The sequence below is a fragment of the Mixophyes fleayi genome, chromosome 12, assembly GCF_038048845.1.
Source record: "Mixophyes fleayi isolate aMixFle1 chromosome 12, aMixFle1.hap1, whole genome shotgun sequence".
Taxonomy (NCBI): domain Eukaryota; kingdom Metazoa; phylum Chordata; class Amphibia; order Anura; family Limnodynastidae; genus Mixophyes; species Mixophyes fleayi.
The window spans coordinates 77,096,653-77,122,182 of record NC_134413.1 but is presented as its reverse complement, the minus strand read 5'-3'; the positions used below and the strand labels follow the sequence as shown (position 1 = coordinate 77,122,182).

Below are 25,530 nucleotides of genomic sequence, written 5' to 3'. Positions count from 1 at the left end.
GACCTAACGAGCAAACTTCCCATGGTCTCTTATTAAATTATATAGTAGGGCTGTTATCACAGAGAAAACTGCGCAATGTTTTGTGAAAAAGATATCGCGAGATGATACATACATGACGTACACTTTATATTAAAGTGACTAAACTTTAAAAACAACACAAAAAAACCCCAAAAAACTAGGAGATAACACTCAGGATGTTGACAAAAACAGATTCACAGGACCCAGTTCACCAATAGGTTTACTTTCGGTTTTCTAGACAAAACCAGACAAACCCCATAATACTCCCACCATGAACAAATAGTTATAATAAAACAGACGACTGTTTCTTTTAACTTCTCTTATTGCATTTATTTCTATATAATATATAATATTCATTTGTTTAAACTTAACAATTTGCAACTTCATAAACATCCAGCTCGATATTCAGATTAATAAAACAGTGATAATGCAAAGCCATTTACTGCCTCAAAATCCTCAAGTTTGGTTCAGCCAGAATTTTATTTCTCATAAATGCACATTTTTTGCTTTTTTTTTTATTATTCGGAGATTATTTTTTTATTTTTTTTGTAATAAGAGGTTTAATGGAAACGAAAAAAAAAAAAAAAAGAAAAACCCTGAAAAGTGCAAACAATTGCAGTATATATACACACACACACACACACAAAATATCCTGCTGGGTGTGGGGGGAGTCCTCCCGTTTCTGGAGAATAGATGTGGAGCTACGCGGCTGTACAAGTGTCCTGTAAATTGCACGGGGGCCAGACCGAAATCACAGCAATGAAATGTTGGGTGTCGCTGTTACTTCAAATGTGAATTATCCAGAATAAAACTACATTGTGTACATTACTATACGACCTGTATTTTCAACTTGGTGTGGGGCATCGATACTTATTATGGTATATTAAGCTTTCTGGTCCGTCTCCATTGATGTTTGTGGAGGTCAAAACAAAAACATTCTCAGGGCAGAATGTTTTATCAATGTAGATTGTTGGCTGAAACAACCAATTTGCAGCCTATCAAGTCACTGGGAACCAAAGACATCCGCGAGGAGCCTCTAATGACACGAGTTCCTAGAGAACGGATCGGCTGCATTCTCGTGAATGTTGATCCAGCCCACAAATTGGCTTCCCTTGAGGTGTACAGGCAGCAGGCCACACCCTTAATGGGATTCACAAAAGCGATGTCACAATCTCCAAGTACTAGCCATAGACCGGACTCCGTGATTTTGAATGGGGTGTGTGGAGGAGGTAAAGAAAAAAATAAAAATAAATGGAAATTTTTTAAATAAAAAAAAAAAAAAAAAAAAAAGTCTCCGTTAATTCCAAAAACTCTCACGCAAAAAACACACGAGCAATGAATGCAAATATCTTTTTTTTTTTTCCTCTTTTTTCCTTTCGGTGTCATGCATCAGGGATCGAATCCACACACAGCTCAAGAATTTAAGACTTGGTGTCGTTGCCGGGTTGGAAGAGTGACGGAATAAAGAAAAAGCTGGTGGGGGCTATTTGAGAAATCTCAGTTGACAGATGAAGATAGCCACACAAACGGATGAGGGGAGGGTAAACTGGGTTGTACAAAGCTGGCTTACGATGGCTGCTTTTTCTCTAGAAACTGGGGGGGCGGGCGGGACAAAATCTTTACTTACAAAAATAATGCTTACTCTCTTCTCTTCCGCTGCTCACTTTTTTTTTTTTATTATTATTTTTAATTCTAAAGTCCTTCTTTTTTTCCCCCTCTCTTGGCGCCAAAGGCCCTTAAACTGCTGGTAGTGTTCGGCTGGGTTCCGTCATCGGGGTTCCTCCATCGTCGGAGTTCCTCCGCCGACTCACTCACACTACAACCAGTGAATTCAAAGTGCAATTACGCAATGCAACGATTGCCCCTTTTCAAAGAAAAAACAAAAACTGGGCAGAAGAGGGATAGCGTGGGTTTCTTAAACTGAGTCCTAGAACTTTAATAAAAAGCTGAAAAATGTCCATTAGTAAAGTACTCCCCCAACAGATCCCCCTCCCCCCCTTTGGAAGGAGAGAGGGAAGCTCCACGCCGATCTAGATGGGAAGCGGGAAAGGAGAAGGATCATGACGGGATGCACTGCACTCTATCCGGACCGTCTTCGTCATCGTCCGAACTGTCAGAGGTACTGGGAGAGTCGTCCGAATCCGCTTCAGTCGTGCCCAGACCGGGGTCTCTTCTCCTCTGCGACAGGAAGAGGAAAACGGTCAAAGAATGGAAAGAGACAAACCCACAAACAACCTACCCTCAAAAGAAACACCAATTCTCTATATTGCCCATCATGGGTCTTTACCGAGGCTGACCAGTAGAGGTCCCCACTAAGTGTTTGTTTTAGCCAGGCCCTGGCTTCTACAAAACAGCAGAGTCCCTGTCTAGTATTAACGTAGGGAAAGTAAAAAATAAAAGGCAAATGGGAAAACTCCATTCAAATATCAGACATCGTCTATAACCATCTCGTTCTTCATTTTAAGCCGAGTGGCAACATTCCATTCAGTTTACAGTCGGGAAGTCTGGTGCACATAGAAAAAAATATATATACACCCCCCCCACCCCCACCTACAGACACAACCGTATCTCAAAACACATTCAGTCCGCACAAATTTCCAACGCATTTTACATATAATATAGAAGTTTGTGGCCACTCCCCGTAGACTTAGACGGTCTTCACAAGTGGGGGTTAAATACAAAAAATCTGCAGCGCTGAAACAAACAATCTAAATAAAATAAAAATGCACATATGATTATTAAACTGTACAAGTCATGTTTGGATGTTGCTGACATTGTCCGATACGTCTGTATGGCAGAATGATGAAGCATCACAGTAGCTGTGTGCACGTGAACTAGCGGAGACTGGTATACAATTGCTTGGCAATTACTGGCATCTTGCTGCAATGTAATCAGCTCCCGGGCTCACACAACACAATGGCAATGATGAGATGCACAAACGGGATGTGATTAGCCGGCGTTGTACCTGCTGGGAGTGGGGGGCGGGGGGGGGGGGTGGGTGATGTTGGCACAGACGTGCCACCCGTACAATGATCTAGAATGAGCATGTAATAACTGGCACTGGGAACCGATTAGAAGCATCCATAATTTTATATTATAACAATGACTGCCTTTCATAAGGAGCGGTCCAATCTTCAAGCAATTTTATATTCTTGGCTCGCATGCATCCTCCTGCAACCTTTACTGCTTTTTCTCTATTCCTTCTGTGCTTCCCAGCCATGTAATTATACCATGGGGCAGAGTAGATGATGGTGCCAGGGGGTACAACACATTGTGTCCAGATAGCGGCTTTGTATCTAAGGACAGGGAAAAGAAATGACCCCACCTGATGATAGAAGTACCTGGCTGGTGTAATCCTGTTCCCTTGACTAATTGTTAACATTAATCGAAGAGGAAGAAAGGAAGAAAGGAAGAAAGGAAGAAAGGAAGAAAGGAAGAAAGGAAGAAAGGAAGAAAGGAAGAAAGGAAGAAAGGAAGAAAGGAAGAAAGGAAGAAAGGAAGAAAGGAAGAAAGATCTGGCTGAGAAGCACAGAAGGGAGCCAGAGAGTTGAAAGCAATGTGTCTAGTAAAAATTGCATCAGATTATGTAGAAACCAATAAATTAAAGAGTGTTTTCACCTTCAGAAAATTAAGGCCTTGCAACAAAGGGAGGTTCACTAAATAACCAAAACTGGGAAGATTGACGCCGATGTTATAATAATTAATGTTTTGGGGGTTTTTGTTAGAAAAACAAACAAATAAAAAAAACGCCTATGTTGTTCAGCCATCTCCGTGGGAGTAAAAAACGTCTGTATCACAGGGTAATGGTCAACGGCTACACACGGACATCTACTGGCCAAAATAAGTTACTGCATCTCGTTAAAAAAATTTGCAAGGTTAAATCAAACATGAACACCTCAAAATTATGGATGATGCCATCCTTTAATTTACACCTTTCTCGATTCTCCCCGTTGGATATAAACTTGCACCTTAAGCCTCTAACCTGGATGTCTACAGCACAAACTTACAATTCACAATTACAGAAGTAGAATGTATCTGTTGTGCATTATTTTCTAGTCTGTTTTTAACAAAAGAAATCCAACACTTTTAAAATGTAGATCTTCTACAAATGGCTCCCTGAGGTTTGGTAGCCTTAAGCAACCGTTGGCTCTCTCTCTACAATATAACTAGAAGTCCCAGCGTATCTACAGCTGAACTGTAGTATAAAGGACTTCTAGAACATATAAACATACAAGGCAGCAGGCCAGACCATTTTACAATTCTCTGTGACTTCATGTGTCTTGTCTGTCTATGGATATTATACATGTACTCTAGCAAAGTCTTCCGTTTGATAGCATGGATCTCAAACTCTTCAATTGTATTTCCTTATTGTCATTTTGCTGCCCCCCCCCCCCCCCCCCCCTCATTCCATTAAAAAGCACCACAGAAAACATAATAAACGTGTACATCGCATTTCGGTATATTTTTTGCTTTAAAATAACAAGTCCAATAAGTTGATGGAAAACAAACAAATCCTTGTATGGGAGGATTATAAATGTATATGAACAATACCCTACAAAGTGATGTCCCCCGTCTTCAGCCTACAAACTGAACACTGTCACACAAACAAACAATTAAATTACTCCCCCCCCCCCCTCCCCCCGATTCAGAGAGGAAAACAATATGAAAATAATAGAATCAGAAGCCGTCAAATTAGGGCTTCTGCTTGGCATACCCAGTGTCATCTTGGCACCCAATTAAGAGCAGTGTGTGACGGGCTGCGTCGGCTCTTTAATTATCCACAAATAAGGGGGAAAGTATTGGTGTTTTTACAAGCTAGACAGCCCACACACGGCAATTAAGCAGCAAGGAGAGCTACGTGAGGCTTGTTAATGTAATGCCTGGATTTGATCCTGTTCTTGCGTAAAAAAACATTACAAGGGGAGGCTGAGAAGGTAGACACTTCACCTGGGCTCATCACGGGAAGCTAGAGGCTGGGGGAAGGGGGGGACTGAAGTGCACTTGGGAACTAAGTTAATTGCTTCCGCACCCCAGCCTGTCCCACTTACACTAGCTGCCTGTATAATGCTCTGTCTCCAGACAAACAAATAGTAGACTCTTCCGATAACTGTAGACCGGTTTCCTCAACCCACATTTCGTCTAAGTCACTGGCCTATAGGACAGAGCGACACTTATGGGACTCATCTGACCAAGGAGATCTTGTACTCACCCTGTGACGCCCTCTCTGGCGGAGATGGTGCATGAGGAACCAGAGCATGTGATTGTCAAATAAGTCTGCGTGGTGGAGACTGTCCTCGTCTCTCTCACGCTTGTTCTTCTTGATCACCTGGAAGAAAGTAGACAAAGGTCCGTGGGACAGTGTCCACCACAATGTCTCAGGGGCTTCCTCTCACTGGGGGGGGGGGGGGGGAGGAGGAGGCAATGAGAGACTATCTTATAAAGTGGTTCTAAACCAGAGGGCCAAAAAGTAACCCCCCCACCCCGAATGCAAAATCCTCAGCATCAACCATCATCACCTTTGGACAACAGTATATAGAATAAATGGGGAACGGTTTGAAAGAGCTCAGCAATAAATTAGCAGATATAGTGAAAGGTCAACCGGTTACCTCGGTCTTGGGTTTATATTGGGGCATTGGATTTGACTCGGCCCGGAGCTCTTGAGACTATAAGTCCCATAATTCCTCTGCAATCATAGACCAGGCACAGCCATGAGCTAGGACACAAGCGTCTAGCAAGGGTGCCAGTGTTTAGACATCTGCAGGGCCTGCTATGGTTAGTCTAAAGCCACAGGACGGGGGAAGCGGACTTCAACTATAAAAGTAATAAACGAATAGCGTGTAACTTATTTCGGAGCATTCCTGACAAAAGTATAAAATGGTCTGCACTTCGTATCAATCAACAACAACCTGGAGTTAGATCACTATACTAAACTAGATGGTCTCTGGAAACCTTCACTCCATCGAGGGGACACGGGAGACCTTTCCTCTCTGCAGGGAATGAAGTGGTTACATCCACTTTTGTTTTGCGACTTTCATGGCCACGAGAATTCATCTCCCGGGAACCCTGACGATAACACCATATGGACGGGGATGAGCTCACCGCATCGCTGACTAATTCCTGGGCCCACACATTCAGCGGACGCTTTTGAGGAAGCCGTTAACCCTCCCCCTGGAGTGCTGGTATTTGGGGGGTTTGGCGCGGCACATCCCAAGGCAGACTTCCCCATGCCCTCCACTGACCTCTTTCAGTCCTTCCAGCTCCGTCGGATCCTTGGCTGTAGGGAGCCAGATTTTGACATCGTAGTCTAAGCCGCTGGTAGCCAGGACGGGCAGGTGGGGGTGCGGTTCCAGGCAGTTAACCTGTGAAGACACCGTAAGTTTAACACAGAAACCTCTGATACAAATAAACAGACGTTTCTCAGAGTGCTCAAAATAATGAATAAGACAACTGGGAACACGTCTACCACAATGCCCGAGAGTCTGTGGTTGTCAAGGTTCTCATACACAGAGCAGAGGTACCTAGGCTGGGCAGACACTACAGAATACAGATGTATGACCAGACCAACAAGAGAGTACAGAGAAGGTAAGCGAGGTGAGGTGGAAACTTAACGTGCTATTACTTTCACTTACTGAGAAACAGAGTGCATTACCAAGCAGAAATCATGGCCTACAAATAGGGCGTCTCTCCTTTAAGACGAGCTGATCGCCCATCGCAAAATATGAGAAGAATTTGGACATCAAATAAGGATTTATTTAGGTGTCAATGTGGACTAAAAACAGAAGGAAAGTTACAACTATCATTCCCGTCAGCAAAACTAGCGACTCTCGTCATCACTCAAAGGCATTAGGCGACTGATCAACGGAATAGACGTGTCGCCTCAGTGTGCTCCAATACGGAACATTTTGCAAATAAAACGACGACACGCTCTTGGGTCCATGCCTTAAATATACATGGTGCTGGAATTTGATTTCTGATAAATTGAACACAGTATATAAAGACCCTATATATTGATTTTGGACCCGTACATCTGAAGAGCGATTGTGAAACGCGTTGAACCGACCCCACTGATCGAGACATGGAGGTGTACCGTGGATATCAAAAAAACCACAAAGTTATCGGGTGTTACGATTCCTGTCTGTGCCTAGAATGCTACTTTGAAGACAACCTATAAATCAGCCAATGGGCTACAAACTTCTGGCATCACCGAGACGCACTGTACAAACGCGTGAGAAAGCTCCTGGGCTGCATGTTCACGAACATTTCTTAAGCCCACAATCCGACTACTTCCATGGCGTAGCCGACAGGGTCCTCGTTATTAGAATGGACAAACGAGATGGGACAAAGTCCGTTTCAATACATATATAAAATGGGCAGTTACATTCAGCTCGTAGATCTAATAAAAAGTATATCCCTAACAAATGGTTAAACAAGTCACAAAAATGCCCTTCACATAAAAAGGAGTGGTTAAGAAAAGAATGAAAGTAGGATTAACCTCGTTAAGCCAAATGCATGTTCTCCAGGGCAGGGGCTATTTTCTCCTAGTTATGCAGAGAATTAATGACTTTCTAAACACACATACTTGCAGAACAATGCGGCACTAAATCAGATCCTGCTGTATTATTACAAGGAAAAGCAGAACGTGTTAGAGGCTAATTTATCCCAACATCCCTCTAAATAAAGTTTGACACGAGCGAGCATGAGTGCGTCCTAGCGTTTACTGCTCAGTATTAGACATCATTACAAAGCGATGCTCTAGAGAGACCTGTAAAAGCTGTGAATCACTCCCACACCCCAAACAGAGACTGGCGTTCACAAGAGCGCTACATCAGACATATGCGCAGTGCTGAACCCTAGCAGCTATACAACAACTCGTACAAATTAGCAGATAATCTAGAAGAATCACTATGTACCCGATGTCGAGCCCTTGAGGCATGAACGGCGGCAACGAAAATCTTTTTATGTTGACTAACGCAGATTTATAGCTGTGTCTGTGAACGTACTGAACAATTCCCCCTCAAGGACCAAAGACGGAAACATGGAACGGTTTGCTAGGGCTTAAACGCAGTACCCATGCTCGGAATGAATTTATCTGTGAATTATTGCCGCCAGCGGACGATACAACAAGAGACATTGCGGCCTGGCGTGCTTCGGATTAAGCTTTTGGTAAATCAAATTAGCCGGTAGGCAGGGGAGACCTTGTAACATTTCTCACAGCTTGTGTAAATTAATGAACACCAAAAGCACCACTGAGGGAATTACATTAACCCTATTACTACCCCCCAAAAAATTAAATGATTTCTTTCCCCAAAGTCGCCAATTTTATGCAACCGCCTTAAATAACCAATATCTTCACTTTGTTAACAATTCTCAAAAATTAGCATTGTGGTCAATTACGAACCAACATAGCAGCACGATCCTAAAAGTTACGGCTAAGTCTAGGTAGCGGTTATGCTCCGCGATTCTTTGCTGCGTCTATTTTTTTAATGATGTCCTTTTACACGAAAAAAACCCAAAAAACAAACAAACCACACATTAACTTACCACGCCTCCCTTATCGCCGTCCATAAACTGCACAATCTGACAAGACGATTTATCCCACAGGAAAATGTGCCCGCAGTCGCTGCCGCTCACCACGAACTCGCTCTTTGGCCCGTAGAAGTTCACGCCTTTCACTAGAGAACAAATTGTGAAAAACGGTCAGAGCCACACTCCTGTCATCCTACAGGCAGGAAAAGACCAAGGGAGCATCGAAAGGATACAACAGCGGAAAAGGATTTAGCTTTGTCAGGAAACAGGGTTCATCCCACAACTCAAGCTACACGTGTATTGGGTTCCCGCAATATTAAAACTAAAAAAAAAGGGAAACTCCTGTGACCCTAAGTTTGCAGCCTGTAAATCGTTGTGGGTCCCAAATAAAGTGAAACAGTTCTAGGAACCCATTCCCACATATCTTATTAATTAAAAGTGCATAAGTAGTCTGAATTCTGAAAAAATAAGAATTAAGAGGTTTCTAGTGGAAAAGAGGGATTGTGAAACATGGGACACCAACATGACCATCTGGTTTCCGAAACGTGTTTTTAAAGACCACTTTAATCCATTATATATAATTGTATTGTATATGTATACATAACCTCATTAAATCGCTGGTTTGTTTTTCACTTAAATATAAATACACAATGATCTATGCTGAACCACTGTTTCCACGCATCATAGAAAGCAACAATTCCCTCTTGTCACCCAAGAAATCATTTTAGAAGACAAGTGAAATAGTTCCCCGGACTCATAACTTCTTGCAAACGACATAATTAGGGGTGATACAGTCGTACATTGCTCCCTACAGGGTCATAGAAAGCCACATTTTTCATCTGCAGATTGTCGTTTATCCACCAAACAAAAACACATTTCTACAGTGAAAATACATCTAAATAATAATAAAAAAAAAAATAAAAAAATCCTGTTACATATTTGTCTTGCCATTGAAAGGGGCAGTACAAGGCGACAGTCTTCCCTCGACAGCATTTTAGACATGTTTGGAGCCGCTGCAAACATCCCTCTGTATTCAGAACTTCTCACTACTAACAGACCATTAGCTTTCTTGTGGTTCTATAGTTGCTGTGGAACTACAAACCCCAGCATGCCATTCCAGCAGCCATGCAGAGACTTGTGGTTCCACGAGTCACCTATCTCTGTTCAAACCCAGGCTGCAAACGAGTTAAAAGATTGGGATATTATGCATTAGCATAAAAGCGGCGTAACTTCAGAACCACGGAACTGGAAATACTTCATGAGTGCCCGCGGATTGCCACAAACAGCCGTAATGAGGTTGCAGACTGACAGCAACAAATAAACAAAATAACAAAAACAGGAATTTTTATCTCCTCTGCTAGGCTAGGAGCCTGCAGAGGTCTGCAGCAGACTGTGGTCGTGGGAGGGTTAACTGGCCGACTAGATGTACAATGACTTACAATGCATAGGATAGAAACTATAACTCGGGCTCTTTCGTGCTTTGTCTACAGTGCCTCCTGCTGGGCAAACCAGTCGCTGCGCTCGGAAACCTGTACAAAGGCATTGTAATGTAAAACTAATCCAACTAAATCACTAGGAAGACATTTAAATGGCCAGCAGGTAGTAGCCGAAGCCTTTTTTCCACTGTACATCATAAGCTACGTTGTTTAAGCCACCAAAAGAGTGAACAGAGTTTAATATCAGGGAACGCGACAGGTTCCCTGATAGATATATAAATCGGACCTGAATGAGAGGGTTAAACCCAGTGCCCGCAAAACACTGAACAGCCAACAGCTTCAAACTCACGCCAAGCACTATGCTGACCAATCACGTTTTCCAGCCAGACTGATCGAAAGTCTATCAAACACTGTCCAGATCACTTTGGGTTAGGCCGTCTTGCGATGGAGCGGCGGGCGCTGTTGCCTATCCAACTTGGGGTAAATTGGGGTGTGGTTTTTGGAAAAGGTGAGGGTTAAGTTGCCATAATGCAGCTTAGGAAGAGGAAGGTAAATTATACATTAACAAAGGTGATGTTGAACAATCAATGTGAAAAGAGGCAAACTCGCAACTGATAAACGATGAATGAATAAACAAAACTGAATCACTTGCCGATACTGCGGGCTTCTTTACTGTACAAGCGAGCTTCTTTACTGTACAAGCAGGTTACCTTTCTACATTAACAATGAGCGATACCATCTTTATAGCACTGGCTCCTGACCCAGAACTATGTGAACACAAGAGCTAGGACATCACCCTCACCTGTAGCATTATTCCTGTGTCCTTTATACCGCTTGATGTACTGTGCGCCGTCGCTGTGAGACGAATTAAACAAGTAGATGTCTTCGTCATTGTAGCTGGCGAGGAGCTCTGGGGAAAATAAAAGGAACAGGGTTAATTAAAAGGAATATAGACTATTAAAGAAGGACGTGTTCACTGACCAAGACATGGGAGATAGCGGTAATCTGGATGCAGTCAAACAATGCGTGAATTAGCATCATGGCACAAAAGTATATCAGTTTGAGGGCTGTACCTAAAATCATAACCAGGCAATTATCAAGTCACTAGGAACCATAATTATTGACATGTGACTCAGTGATGTCACTGGGCAGCATAGAGAGGCCAGGGGGTAAATGTGTCAAGCCGAGTGTTTTCCGGCGGGTTTGAAAAGCCAATCAGATTCTAGCTATCATTTATTTAGTACATTCTACAAAATGATAGCTAGCATCTGATTGGTTGCTATAGGCAACATCTCCACTTTTCAAACCTGCCGGAAAACTCTCAGCTTGATACATTTACCCCCTGGCCTCTAAAATAGAGTCTCCATTGAACACTAGTCAGACATAGCTGCACTGTAATTTTCGATCAATTAGCGCGGTGGTCCCTTAACGGATCTGGCATTACTATCGGAGAACTTCTCCCATTACCTGAAGCCCCAGTGTAGATCTATGGATGTCCTGAGCGATACCGAATGCTGAGATCTCTTTATACCGGTCTAACTTTAGCTCAAGAGAGCAAAACATTTGGATACATATAAGCCCAGATAGTATTTCATGAGCTCCTATCAAGCACAAATAGCTACAGAGTTCTCTCAGGAACACTCAGGGTTAAACCAAATCCCTGTTGTGCACGTGAACCAAGCAGGCATCGCAGCACGACAAATGCAGAACAGATGAAGGATATTTGCATGGCAATTGGCATTCAGCGTGAATTAACCAGAGATCAATTCTCCCGACAGCTTTCGCTGAAAAAAAATATAAAGGGCTTGTTTTGCTAAAGGAACTCGTGGCAAATACTCGTTTATGTAACGCTTTGTGTATTCCACACAGATTGCATGGGAGAGGAGCCAAGCCAACATGGCCGCTTCCCTGTGGCGGCTAAACGGATTATTTAGACTGCACCGAGTGCTCGCAAGGGCAGCCGGCGTGTGTGATGTGCTGCAATTTCAGCGTAGTCGCAACGCAAATCAATTTACGAGACCCCTGCTGGTCACCTGACTCCTAACAAATGCAGCGCTGTAGAGGTAGGCGTCAAGGATGCGGAACAATTTTGCAGAAGCAGCAATGTTAGACATAGATCTCATTGATTTTTTTTTTTTTTAAGAGGGGGGGGGGGGGGGGGGTTTATAAAGATATCCACCTAAATATATGCCAAAAGACCCCAACATCAGAAGGGTTTGATATCCGGGCACTCTGCTGGTTGAAAGATACTGACCAAGCACCCAACCTCCCCCTCCCTCTAGGGGAATCTGAAATTTAGCCCAGCAGACATATAGCTACTTGCCAAGCGCTATGATTAAGCCCTAGATGTGTCAAGCGCTATAAATCAACCAACCAAGGTACTGGGGCTGACTATAGCTCAAATGACAGGGTCCTAGGAAAGATACCCCCTTCCATTTTTATTATAAAACACTCTGTTACGACACAAACCGGGAGCGTCCAGTCTGCAGGCCGAAGCAATATTCGCGCGTAGCCTTTCCAGTTATACGACACCAAGGGTAGGCTGCGTTCTCACAGCAAATATTGTCTCAGCCACAAAACGCGCTAGTTGCGTCTCGTGATCCGAACGCGGTGAACCATGACAAACGTATCCAGAGACGTAAAAAGGATAAAGCCACCAGAAACAGAATCTTTCGGGCGGAATTATCTTTAAGCAAAAGAACAAACAAACCATAAAACGTCGAACAACGGTTTTGCCATATCTCGTCAATATTGTTATAAGGCATTGATTATTATCAAGCAAAAGATACGGGACCAAAAATGTAAACAATACTTCTAGCATCAATCGGTTAAACCAAAATACTAAAAACAACAACAAAAAAAACCAAAACTGTTGCATAATGTAGTTTGAGCGATGAAAAACAATGGCTCAAAGTTTACACAAAACCTTGGACTTTGTCCTGGTTTTTAAGGTGCATTTGCATTGTGCCCTTAAAGCCTCCCTGCAGGAGGGTGTAATATATACTTGTATGTGTGTCAGAGACCATTTACTAGGCTTTATAGACCTAAATTTAATGCAATCTGATTTTAACGCCTGCGTGTACGAGGTTCTGGGAAACGGAGAAGAGGTGGAACTGTAGAAAATTTTCCACGCCTGGCCTAGAGCACAATACCTCTCCATATACCTCTACCTAAGGATCTATATTGCAGCTAATGCAGGGACAGATATGTACTTGCCTGTTCCATCGTGACTGTACACAAGACAGGTGATGTTTGCTTTCGCCTCGCTCGTTACCTAGAAGACAAAATACGGGATCAGCTGCACGCTGCAAACATACACACAATGTTTGGGTGACATCATCGCAATTTAGACGGCCGTTTACGGACAAGCAGTAACCCCTCCCTGAACGCTGGAACCACTGCGGGCAATAAGGCTGAACCACTTTTTGTTACATATTCCTGCTGTCAGGTGACCTCACACGCGGTCATCTAAAATAAAGTCTAAGGGCTCAACCAAACTGTTGCCAGTGGCCCAGTTACTGCCCCAAACAGATTGAAGCTTGTGATGCAGAAAATCTGGGACAAGACGAATTAAGTTTGAATGGTTGTTTGGATTCTAAGTAACCTCTGCGCTCAAAAAAAGTTCCCATTTTAAGAAAAGAGGACAAGGGAACAATGCTGGCTTAAAGATTTATTCAGCTGTAATGAATTATCAATAAATACATTTTGCAATGCTGAGATTTTGCCACACTACAGCAATCTCCTAGTCCGACCAGCACGTTATATACAGCAGGCTGAAATCATGATGGATTAGAGATTTTATTAATTTATACAACGTTGTATTAGAGAAGTTTAACCTGTCGGCTAAACGTTTTATTGGCCTAAACTTTAGCTGTTCTACTACGGGAAAAATAAGTAGAGTAGAGCCCATATAACCAGTCCCATTATCCAGAATGGGCCTTGTATTCATTGCTCCGCAAACAAGACAAATATGTCACATAATACTGCTAGGTCACTATGAATGAGGTGTCCTAAATCTCAGTGCCAGAGTCCCATCTATCTTACATCACAGGTGGCTGGGCCAGATTTGACATATTTCGATGTGTTAATAAAAGAAATGCAAACAATAGGTCTATTTATTTTTATAAACCTACAAATCTCATGTACGCACAATCTAACACACTAAGGGCCTAATGCACAGTATAGAAATACCACAGGTCTGGTATTAAAAAAAAAAGTGCAAGCTTGTGAAACAATCAAAATCACAGGCATGCCAATCAATAACAGGAAAAGAACACTAAATTATAATCCTGTCCTTGGCTATTTTAGAGCTCCCTTAAAATTATATTTATCAATTTATTCGGACTGTTTTAGAAAGTGTTAATTTTTTTCTCTCTTTTCAATTCAGTCACAGGAGCTACAATTAAGTTTATTTCACGATTTTTCTTTATTGCTACCAATGTCTACCTCCAGCGTAATAGTGCGACTTAATCAGAGTGCAACAGGTCACTCTGATGAATACGGGAGAGTGGATGGTCCTCTCCTCACTCCTGTCACAAAGATCTGCTCCCCCCCCCCCATGAGCGACAGAGGTACAGGCCATCCTTCCAGATAAACTATGCATCACTTTAGAGTTCTGCTTCTAACTTTTTCCATTCCCCCAAAAGTGAACTAAAAATAAATCAATCAAGCTTCAACTCTGAACTCACCAAATGATGAGGACAAAACTTTTTGAGGACACCGTTGTTTTCATTCTCGTTGATTTTCCGCTGGTCGTAGATCCTGGGAAAAGAAGAAGCGATTATATTAGGATCATGCCAGCGCCGACCACTCTTGAGATTGGCCGGCAGATCTGTGTGACCTGCAGGTGGTCTCTGTTCTAGAACTCTTCGGAACGTCCGCATCAGTTCAGTTCCGGGATAGAACACCCAACGCGCTCAGCTGTTCCATCCTTCTGTCTGTATGTTCTAAATAACACATTCTATAGATATGTGGAGGCCTTCATCACAAACTGGTCCTTAATGAGCTCTTTGTGGAGGTATCATAGCAGGAGAAAAGCAACGTAGGCAGCACGTACCTGACAAACTGGTCTCGTCCTCCCACGGCGAACTGGTAAGTGTTGGCCGGATTTACGTAGATCGTGTACAGGCCGATCTTCTTTTCTTTCTCCTTGGTGACCACTAGCCGCCTTTACATGGGAGACGGGGTGGGTTAGCGAGACATGGTAATATATAGCACACTTAGAACGTGGCGCGGTACATACTGAGAGGGAGGGAGCTTTTACTCACGAGGCCGGCCGGTCCTGCCGTAGGTCGATGGTGAAGACCACAGCATCCTCGCCGGCGGACAAGAAAGTGCATGGGGAGTCTGGTTCTAGGGCGAGCTGAGAGAGGCAAAGGAAACGAGCTATGATCCATGACTGTGCCCTCTTGTACACAAGGGAAGTGGCAGAAATAACTATAGATTAAACTGTGCATGGGGCAGAAGTATCAGTTTCACAAATGCCGCACATCATTAGTCTGTGCTGATGGAGGACCCTGCTCGTTCCACTATCTATCACTCAGCCTGCTTTCCTGTAGACGACAAAACAGTCCCAGCCAACAAATGCCTAGTGATCTAACAGGACAGTGTCGCAGTCCATTCTCAGTTTCCCTCTTGGGGGGATGGGGGGCATTACACCACGATTGGATGGTTTCCCACAAATCACCCACCGCTCACCTTGTGCGAGGCTCCTTTGTGCTGCGCCACCCTCTTCGTGTTCTTGCAGCACTGAGTGGCCGAGAGCTCTGCGACGCGTACCTGCCCGTCCCGGGCACACATGGCCAGTGTGGAGTCTCCGCTGTTGGGCAAGAATTTTGCCTGTAAAAAAACAACAAAAAAAACCCAGTTACTGAAATAAACATAAGATGCAATGGAGGCAATCATTATGAGAATTCAAACAATACAGCCAGTGTCACTATTCCTATGCATAAGCTCCATTCTCACATAGATTGGTCTAACTCACAAATGGCTTGTGATATACAGTGCTGCTGAGGACCCTGCTCCATCCACTATATAACTCTCAGTCTGTGGCTTCCTGCTGCCTCCATTCCCCTCCTCACATCATGTCACTGCCCCTGTCACATGCAGCCCTGTCCTCACTAACACATCACTCATCTCCTGATATACTCTGTGCTGCTGGGGGACCCTGCTCCTTCCACTATATAACTCTCAGTCTGTGGCTTCCTGCTGTCTCCATTCCCCTCCTCACATCATGTCACTGCCCCTGTCACATGCAGCCCTGTCCTCACTAACACATCACTCATCTCCTGATATACTCTGTGCTGCTGGGGGACCCTGTTCCTTCCACTATATAACTCTCAGTCTGTGGCTTCCTGCTGCCTCCATTTCCCTCCTCACATCATGTCACTGCCCCTGTCACATGCAGCCCTGTCCTCACTAACACATCACTCATCTCCTGATACACTCTGTGCTGCTGGGGACCCTGCTCCTTCCACTATATAACTCTCAGTCTGGGACTTCCTGCTGCCTCCATTCTCCTCCTCACATCAAGTCACAGCCCCCTGTTCTCACCAATACAATCACATGAGTGGACAGGTCATTGCCTCCCACAAGATCAGATCACTTATTTCACCTAACACTCCATACAGGAGTTATAATCCTGCTAATCTGACAGGTCACAAAACAGAGGACATCCTGGATGAGCAGGAGTTGTAGACTAAATACAATAAGGTGTTCCGACCCTAGTAACACAACATGAAAGACGGGGGCTGGCAATAAAGTTGCAGACATTTGGGCTACACATCTCATTAATATCATATTATATACAAAGAACAGGAAAGAAAACAGAGTCAAACTGCAAGAACAACCAACAAAATAAGTATATGATAAGGGGACAGCGATGGTTGGATATTATGGGGACCATAACGGATATACATGTGCGACAGTGGAGTTTGTACTGTGTGTAATACTTCGTACATGAGCAGTAAAAATGCTTATTTACATATATACAAATTAAGCTAAGAACTCAAACTAGAGGAAACTTGATGAAGTGTTCTACCATCTGTGCTAAACTGTTTTATATTATGTGCAAGATTGTTATTGAACATTATGCTAATGAGAATAGAGAACATCTTAAAAGAAGCTTAACAGCTGTGCGCAATCTTTCCTGATATAAGTATCATCTTCCCTGTGATCTGTTGCGTGTCTAAGCATACATGGTTATTTAGTGGTACTGTATAAAGGTATAGCAGAATCTGGGTGCAAGTGGCTGGAAGGAAATTATACATAATATATATTAATAAACGTTAAACAACTGGGAAAAAGAAAAGTAAAACAGACAGGCTGTACTCATTAATAAAACGGCTTCCTACACTGTCGGTCAATATTAAAAGAACCTTAATGAAATCATATAGAGAGTGCAAAATGACCAATATCTCCGACGGCTTAATGAAAGGCACGTACGGATACCCCTGGCTCAGTGGCGCTAGTTATCGAAGTTGGTCGCCAAGATTTGGGTAGCAGCGAGGCGTACTTTACTGAAGATGGCGTTGTGCGACCATCACAGGGTTGTGCCACTTACAATAGAGGTGATAAATAATCCACAAACACATGTGTAAAAAGAACTAAAAAAGGTATTTGGAACAAGGGGTAACAACAGAGGACATTAGCTTACACAGAGACAGGATAGAACTCTCAAATCCTTCCAAATTCCGTAGAACTCTGTAAGATTCTCTTTTCATAATGAAATAATTTATACATCAAATTTAACGGTTTCTTTTATCCCCCACCAGACCAGAGGTGGTTTATACCATCAATGACCAGCTGCATCTTTCACAAGGGAGAACTTTCTCATTTTAGAAGCATTGTCTCCCCCAGGACATGTAGATCCATGTTATCATGGATCAATTAGTAATGGCTTGCACTTGCTATCTCATTGAGCCAGTGGATCCCAAACTTTTTTCAGTTCAAGGCACCCTTAGGGTTTCCATAATTTTTTCAAGGCACCCCTAAGCCAAAATAATTACCAAGTAATCCCCCGCCTTTCTTACCACCGGCCCTGGCCGGGGCACCCAAGGGAGCCTAGGCACAGAATTTGGGAACCACTGCATGGAGCTATACTTTGAGGCTGTCATTGAAGAGGATATCCCTGGAAAGATTGGGAGAAGGGGGCACTTTAGACAACTCGGGTGTGCAATCCCCATCTCCGTCATGGCATTTACAATTACCTGCGGAGATCTGCAGAATCAGATATTTTATTTTGCACCTACAGTGTTACAGACATGTTAAAAGGGATGTTGATTCCTCCGGCTCCGCTTCATCTGACTACATTGCCCTCGATACCAGCCAACAAAAACAGTATGCCCCACACATTAAATCTGCACGGCCACCTGGGAAAATATTTGACTAGCGTACCCCACCACCCCCTAGCGAGCTGTGCCAAATCTTAACCAGCAAACCAATAAAGCTTACAATTTTTAAATGGCGGTGGAACGGGCGTGAGCAGGAGGACCAAACGCAAACTGCAGTAAATTTAAGCAAACTCATTCCAAGACCGAGAAAACCGAAATACACGGCCTTCCAACAACATTATCTTCACCGGCTTCTGATTCTCTTCTCCATCTCACCCCTTCAAAACATCTCCTAAGATCACCTCATCTTAGTGATTTGGGAGATACTTAGAGGGACCCCACTATGTTATTAAAATAGACTGACTCACAAAATGCAAGCTTCTGGAACTCCCTCTCCTTCACCGACTAAGCCTCTTTTCTCTCCTCCAAAAATAGAGGCCATCAGACTTCACATCTCTTCCTCCCGCCACCCTCATTGATCCACCTTCCTCCATCAACTAATTCTGGTGCTCCTTCCGTCCTACTTCGGATGAAGAAGTCCACACTCTCATTCTTTCCTCTCCCCCGTCCACCTGTAACCTGGATCCCATCCCCTCTCAGCTTCTTTGCTCCCTCTCCCCCACCGCCTGCTCCCACCTTGCACCCCTCTTCAACCTGTCTCTTTCCACTGGCATTGTCTCCTCTTCCTTTAAACATGCCCTTTATCTCCCCCATTCTCAAGAAACCCAATCTTGGCCCCTTCTCATCCGCTAATTACCACCTCATTTCACTTCTCCACTATGCCTCTAAACTACTCAACTCTACCTCTCCTGATATCCATCCCCCCCTCTCTTGTGTATCTGACTGCCTCTCCACCATCTCCTCTAGGATTTCCTCACGTTTTCTCAAAATGAACATTGGCAAGCCAGAACTCATTGTCTTCTCTCATTCTAAATTTTGATCTCTCCACCACTTTTAACACCACCACCATCTCTCCCGTTCCCCAACTCCATTGCCTAGATGTCACCCACCACTCCTCCCTCTTTCACCCCCACATTCAATCTCTTGCTCAACCCGGTCGCTTCCAACTATGCAATATTGCCCACATTCGGCTCTTCCTATATCAGGATGCCACCAAAACCATTATCCATGCTCTCATCATTTCCAGTCTTGATTACTGCAACATTCTCCTCGCCGGACTCCCCCAATTCCACCTCACCCCCTTTAGCTCGATACTCAACACGGCTGCGAGGCTTAACTTCCTTTCATGCCGCACTTCTTCTGCTTCCCCACTCTGCCTTGCCCTACACCGACTCCCCTTCCGAATCCTTTTTAAACTCCTCACCCACAAGGCCCTCTCCCACACAACTGCCCCTTATCTCTCCAATCTCCTCTCCATCCACACTTCCTCCCGCTCCCTGCGATCGGCAAATGATCGTCGCCTTTCCCCCACTGTGATCACCTCTTCCCACGCCAGAATCAAATATTTCTCCTGGGCAGCTCCCCTCGACTGTAAAAACCTCCCAAATTCCATTCGACTGTCCCCTAATCTGTCTTCCTTCAAACGGGCACTTAGCTGTTCCTCAAAGCCTACCAGCCACCCTCCTAACCATCTTCATGCTTGATCTCATCCCTCTTTCCCTGTATTTGTTCCCCCTGGGCATGATCCCCTCCACCGTCTCTCCATTGTGCCTGCTGTGTTTGCCCACCCATTAGGATGCAAGCTCTTACGAGCAAGGCCCTCTTCCCTCCTGTCTCTATTTCATTACTACTCCAACTTCAGTTTTTTTTTTACTATGCTTAAGGCTATTGAAGGCTTGGTTTTACTTATTTTTTGTTCTGTACTGTTTTACCCTGTATGGTCATCTGTTTGTACTGTGTACAGCTCTGCGGAAATCTTGCGGCGCCTTATAAATAAAGGTTAATAATAATAAACAACAATGTTTAGGTCAATACCTGAAATACGTTGCTTTTGTGGCCACTTTCAAACTCCAACACCGGTTTCCTCTTCACCCAGTCCCAAACCACCACCTTGAGGTCATCGCTGCCACTCGCCAACCAGGTGCCCCGCTGGTTGAAGTGCAGAGTGTTGACGCAGCCGATGTGCCCGTCCAGGCCGTGCAAGAGGCGGAACCGCTGCACGAACCCTCGTGCCCCGCAGGCGTCGTAAATGAAGCGGTCGCTGCTACCGATCTCTCGCTGTCTGAGGGCCCGTAGAGCCCGCCAACGGGGCCGGGGGAGGGGCGTTTTCTCTGACGACACCCAGTCTTCCAGGGCTTTCTCATCGTCCGAAGAGTCCTGGTCATGATTGGCCCGCTTCCGTTGGCCTCTTTTACGGAGTCGAGCCGCCTCCTCCTCTTCTTCCTCCTCGTCATCGTCATCATCATCCTCATCAGAATGTGAGCGGTCATTTCCCGGATTCTCATCGTTGATGGAATAGTGCCCGGTATCATCCATACTGTCAGAGTCTTTATCCTCCACGGAACTCTCCGAACAACTGTCTCTACTCTCAGCTCTGTTTGTACCAGCATCATCTCCGGTGAGACTCAAACTCACGTCAGAAGCTTCCACCTCGATGCCGGAAGAGTTCTCCTTCCCTTCTTCAGCAACCGACATGTCTTCAGGACTACTAGAAAAACTACCTGTAGAGCGAAAGAAAAGATACAGAATGTTCACACAATATAAAGGAACATGGAATTGTCAAGCAGCAATTAAAATGCCGTTGTCCACCTTCAGATGACCAGTTTGTTTGTCATTTTCACGCAATTTTTATTAATCACGTCGCTTTAATTTTCTATCATTGATCAGCATACAACTTTATCCCAGGGCAATAAAAATAAACAACTTTATCTGATTATTATAAATACATGTCTGAAAAGCATAGAAGGACATTGGAAAGAAAGTATTTAGTAAAAGTCTATAGATTGTAAGCTTGTGAGCAGGGTTCTCTTACCTCTCTGTCTGTATGTATTACCCAGTATTGTTTTATTAATGTTTGTTCCCAATTGTAAAGCGCTACGGAATTTGCTGGCGCTATATAAATAAATGTTGATGATTATGAAGCTAGAGGACAAGTACAAGTAAATAAGTTGATCTGAAAGTGTATCACCTCTTTAGATTCTATGGAACAGTATTTAGCAATTTACAGTAAAACATTGCTATGATCCATTTCTTGTTCCTCTATAAGAAGAAACAACTCCTATCTACTACATGACTGCATTATTCTCCCGGCAGTAATACAAGGGAGATGGCAGACTCCTGCCACTCCGCTTCCTTGGAATGTGGGAACAATAAGATTAGGTCACACCTAAGAGAACATATCCAAAGATACCGCAATATAAATCAAAAACTCATTCTCCGATCAGTAATGTATGAACTTTTTCTTCAAGCTGCTATGAAAGATTTATGATTCTGGACAACCGTGGCAACCACAGTCGCATGATGCAGTGAGCAGAGAGGCTTTGGAACGCCCTTCTGAGTTCTGTCTGCACTGTCACATCGCCAGACATTATTCTTACCATTGGTTATGTCCGTCTTTCCCTCCGACATTTCTCCGCTAAACGACATGTTAAATTCCCTGTGGTTGCTGGGGCTTTACGCCGCAAAAGTGCAGGATATCTAGGGAGAAAGCATATTCATGTTAAAGTGTCTCCTTTGTGGAGGCAGCCATCTTTTGGACAGAACCAACTAGCATAAGAATGAGGGTCTGTCGAAACACGTACTAGAAAATACTCACTAGTGAATGATTACTTGGGAGACTGCAAATGCAAGCACAGAAACTGCAAGGCCTGTGAAGGACAAAGAAGAGGATAATTAAACACAGATAACAGGGGCATGTCGCCACAGCCCAAATAAAACATCCAAAACAGGACGAGTGGGAAGAGGAGTACAATCATATAGTTAAACGGTGAGTCAACGCAATATAGTGCAATTACTACAAAAATGCCTTTCATACAATGCTGCTACATTGTAATGGAGATTAACATCGAGCACCAGGTGATTTAATATGAAATGTGCAAAAAGATAGGGGAAAGTAGGTGTTAGGGTGGCACCATTAAAGAGGCTTTACTCTTGAATGGAGAGTGTCACACAAGCAGGTTCCTATTCAGACAGTTGTCACTTCTCCAGCTGTTTTCTAAGGAGCCATAAAACTGCTCAGATCCTATGTGAAGGTTCTCATGCAACATTTTTCATGCCAGCAAGATAAATACTACAAAATCCTAAAGAAATTTCCCCCCCTGGCTGTTTTCCTGTTGTAAAAACAGCTTGCGTGACACCACCCTTAAATAGCCTTTAGCAATGTGTGCTACTAACCAAAAAAATAGTGGCAAGTAAGGGATTCTCTTACAAATATGAGCAATAGTTTCTAAGCCTTCTGTAAATAATTATATTTATATTTTTTTATATTTTTTTTGTGTGGCCTTAGCTTTTAATGCTTGGTGATAACCAGCTCTGCTGACAAAAAGAGAACAAGATACAAAGATTTATAATAAACAAAATATTGTGTTTAACTATATGGATTATTACTGGCCGCATGACAATGAACACTGCTCTGTAACATACAAGATAAACGCAAAACAACTCTACCAGATAGCAAAGCAAACATCAGTGCTGTCAAATTTTGAAGTTAATGGACATTTATTTGTTTTTGGACAATAAGCCAAAATCAAACAAAGCATTAAAGTTATTTGTTTATTATTATTATTTTTAAACTGGTTAGACTAGATGCAGCAGCAATTAGGTTGGTATGGGACCCATTCCATACTGTGATCCCAAAATTTGCTGAGAAATGTGTGGGGAAGGCAGCAAAACACAGTGAAAACTCCCTGTACTTTCCCATAGTATACAGTGTAGTAAAGAGCAAGTGAAAGCAACAATTATAAAACAAATAGGGGGTTACAGCAAAGAGAAATATACAAAGGAGAAGTGGCAGAGATGTATATAAGGAGCACATTAACATGGGGTAAGGGTAGCAAAAAGACAGGGATAACGATACAAAGTGAAGTCAGGACATAAAATAAAAAAAAAGGGAAACAAGTGACAAACACGTAAATAAACAATGATCGTGAAAGAAGGAAATGTAAAATTCAAAAACTAAAAGAAAATATATATATATATATATATATATATATATATATATATATATATATATATATATATATATATATATGTCAAGAGTGAGATGGGGTGACAACTGACATGTAAACAAGGAAAATACAAAAAGAGGGTGAGACAGCACAAAGGGGTTACACATGTAAACAAATAAGTAACATTGCATAAAGACAAACACAATAGACATTTAAACTAGATGGGGAGACACTACATGAAGTGGGGTCACATGTAAGGACAGTAAGAGATGGGGAGACTACATGAAGTGGGGTGACATGTAAGGACAGTAAGAGATGGGGAGACACTACATGAAGTGGGGTGACATGTAAGGACAGTAAGAGATGGGGAGACACTACATGAAGTGGGGTGACATGTAAGGACAGTAAGAGATGGGGAGACTACATGAAGTGGGGTGACATGTAAGGACAGTAAGAGATGGGGAGACACTACATGAAGTGGGGTGACATGTAAGGACAGTAAGAGATGGGGAGACACTACATGAAGTGGGGTGACATGTAAGGACAGTAAGAGATGGGGAGACACTACATGAAGTGGGGTGACATGTAAGGACAGTATAAGAGGGGTAGACTACATGAATAAGGGGGGGGTGGAATGTAAACATGCAATGTAGGAGGGGGGAGATTACATGAATAAGGGGGGGGTGGAATGTAAACATGCAATGTAGGAGGGGGAGACACTACATGAATAAGGGGGGCATGTAAACAAGGAGAGAGTAAATAGGGAGACAGGTAAACAAGGTCAGTAGAAGAGGGGGAGACACTACATGAAGAGGGGTGACATGTAAACAAGTAATCTAGGAGGGGGGAGACACTACATGAATAAGGGGGATAACATGTAAACAAGGAGAGTAAAAGAGGGGGAGACAATACATGAGGAGACGGAGGGGGGATATAAACAAGAACAGTAGGAGGGGGATATATGGGGGCAGCCAGGGGTGACACAGGGGGGGGGGGGGGATATGTAAACAAGAACAGTAGGAGGGGGATATATGGGGGCAGCCAGGGGTGACACAGGGGGGGGGGGATATAAACAAGAACAGTAGGAGGGGGATATATGGGGGCAGCCAGGGGTGACACGGGAGGGGGGATATAAACAAGAACAGTAGGAGGGGGATATATGGGGGCAGCCAGGGGTGACACGGGAGGGGGGATATAAACAAGAACAGTAGGAGGGGGATATATGGGGGCAGCCAGGGGTGACACAGGGGGGGGGGGGATATAAACAAGAACAGTAGGAGGGGGATATATGGGGGCAGCCAGGGGTGACTTGGGGGGAGGGGGGATATGTAAACAAGAACAGTAGGAGGGGGATATATGGGGGCAGCCAGGGGTGACACGGGAGGGGGGATATAAACAAGAACAGTAGGAGGGGGATATATGGGGGCAGCCAGGGGTGACACGGGAGGGGGGATATAAACAAGAACAGTAGGAGGGGGATATATGGGGGCAGCCAGGGGTGACACAGGGGGGGGGGGGATATAAACAAGAACAGTAGGAGGGGGATATATGGGGGCAGCCAGGGGTGACTTGGGGGGAGGGGGGATATGTAAACAAGAACAGTAGGAGGGGGATATATGGGGGCAGCCAGGGGTGACACAGGGGTGGGGGGGATATAAACAAGAACAGTAGGAGGGGGATATATGGGGGCAGCCAGGGGTGACACAGGGGGGGGGGGGGGGATATAAACAAGAACAGTAGGAGGGGGATATATGGGGGCAGCCAGGGGTGACACAGGGGTGGGGGGGATATAAACAAGAACAGTAGGAGGGGGATATATGGGGGCAGCCAGGGGTGACACAGGGGGGGGGGGATATGTAAACAAGGACAGTGGGAGGGGGACATAACACGACACAGACATGTACACGGGGGGCAGTCTATCCCCGGGCACAGGGTACGGGGCACACACCGAGGCCTAGGCAGCACCGCAGAGCCCCGGGCTCCGGTAGGAGGTTCCCCCCGGGAGCAGGGTCCTAGGCCCGAGCACTGGTGATCCGGATCCCCGGGCTGCGGTGACTCCTCGCTGTGTGATCTCACAGGCCCCGGATCATCCGATCAGCTGCGGCCATGTCCGCCCGGCTCCTCCCCCGACTGACGGCGGCACCTGCGCGACAC

The 25,530-nt window shown here is 44.2% G+C and overlaps 1 protein-coding gene across 1 annotated transcript; it reads right to left on the bottom strand.

Moving 5' to 3' along the window:
• Positions 1-1,285: 1,285 nt before the first annotated feature.
• On the bottom strand, positions 1,286-25,530 carry DCAF8 (DDB1 and CUL4 associated factor 8). Its single transcript, XM_075192564.1, has 14 exons — positions 25,325-25,530; positions 22,026-22,077; positions 21,808-21,907; positions 20,246-20,931; positions 15,678-15,818; positions 15,248-15,342; positions 15,037-15,147; positions 14,669-14,741; positions 13,197-13,254; positions 10,783-10,890; positions 8,560-8,690; positions 6,258-6,377; positions 5,228-5,344; positions 1,286-2,196 (listed from the first exon to the last, which is right to left on the bottom strand). Exons 3-14 carry the CDS (start codon positions 21,854-21,856, stop codon positions 2,077-2,079), a joined length of 1,809 nt encoding a protein of 602 aa, XP_075048665.1. The 5' UTR covers positions 21,857-21,907; positions 22,026-22,077; positions 25,325-25,530; the 3' UTR covers positions 1,286-2,076.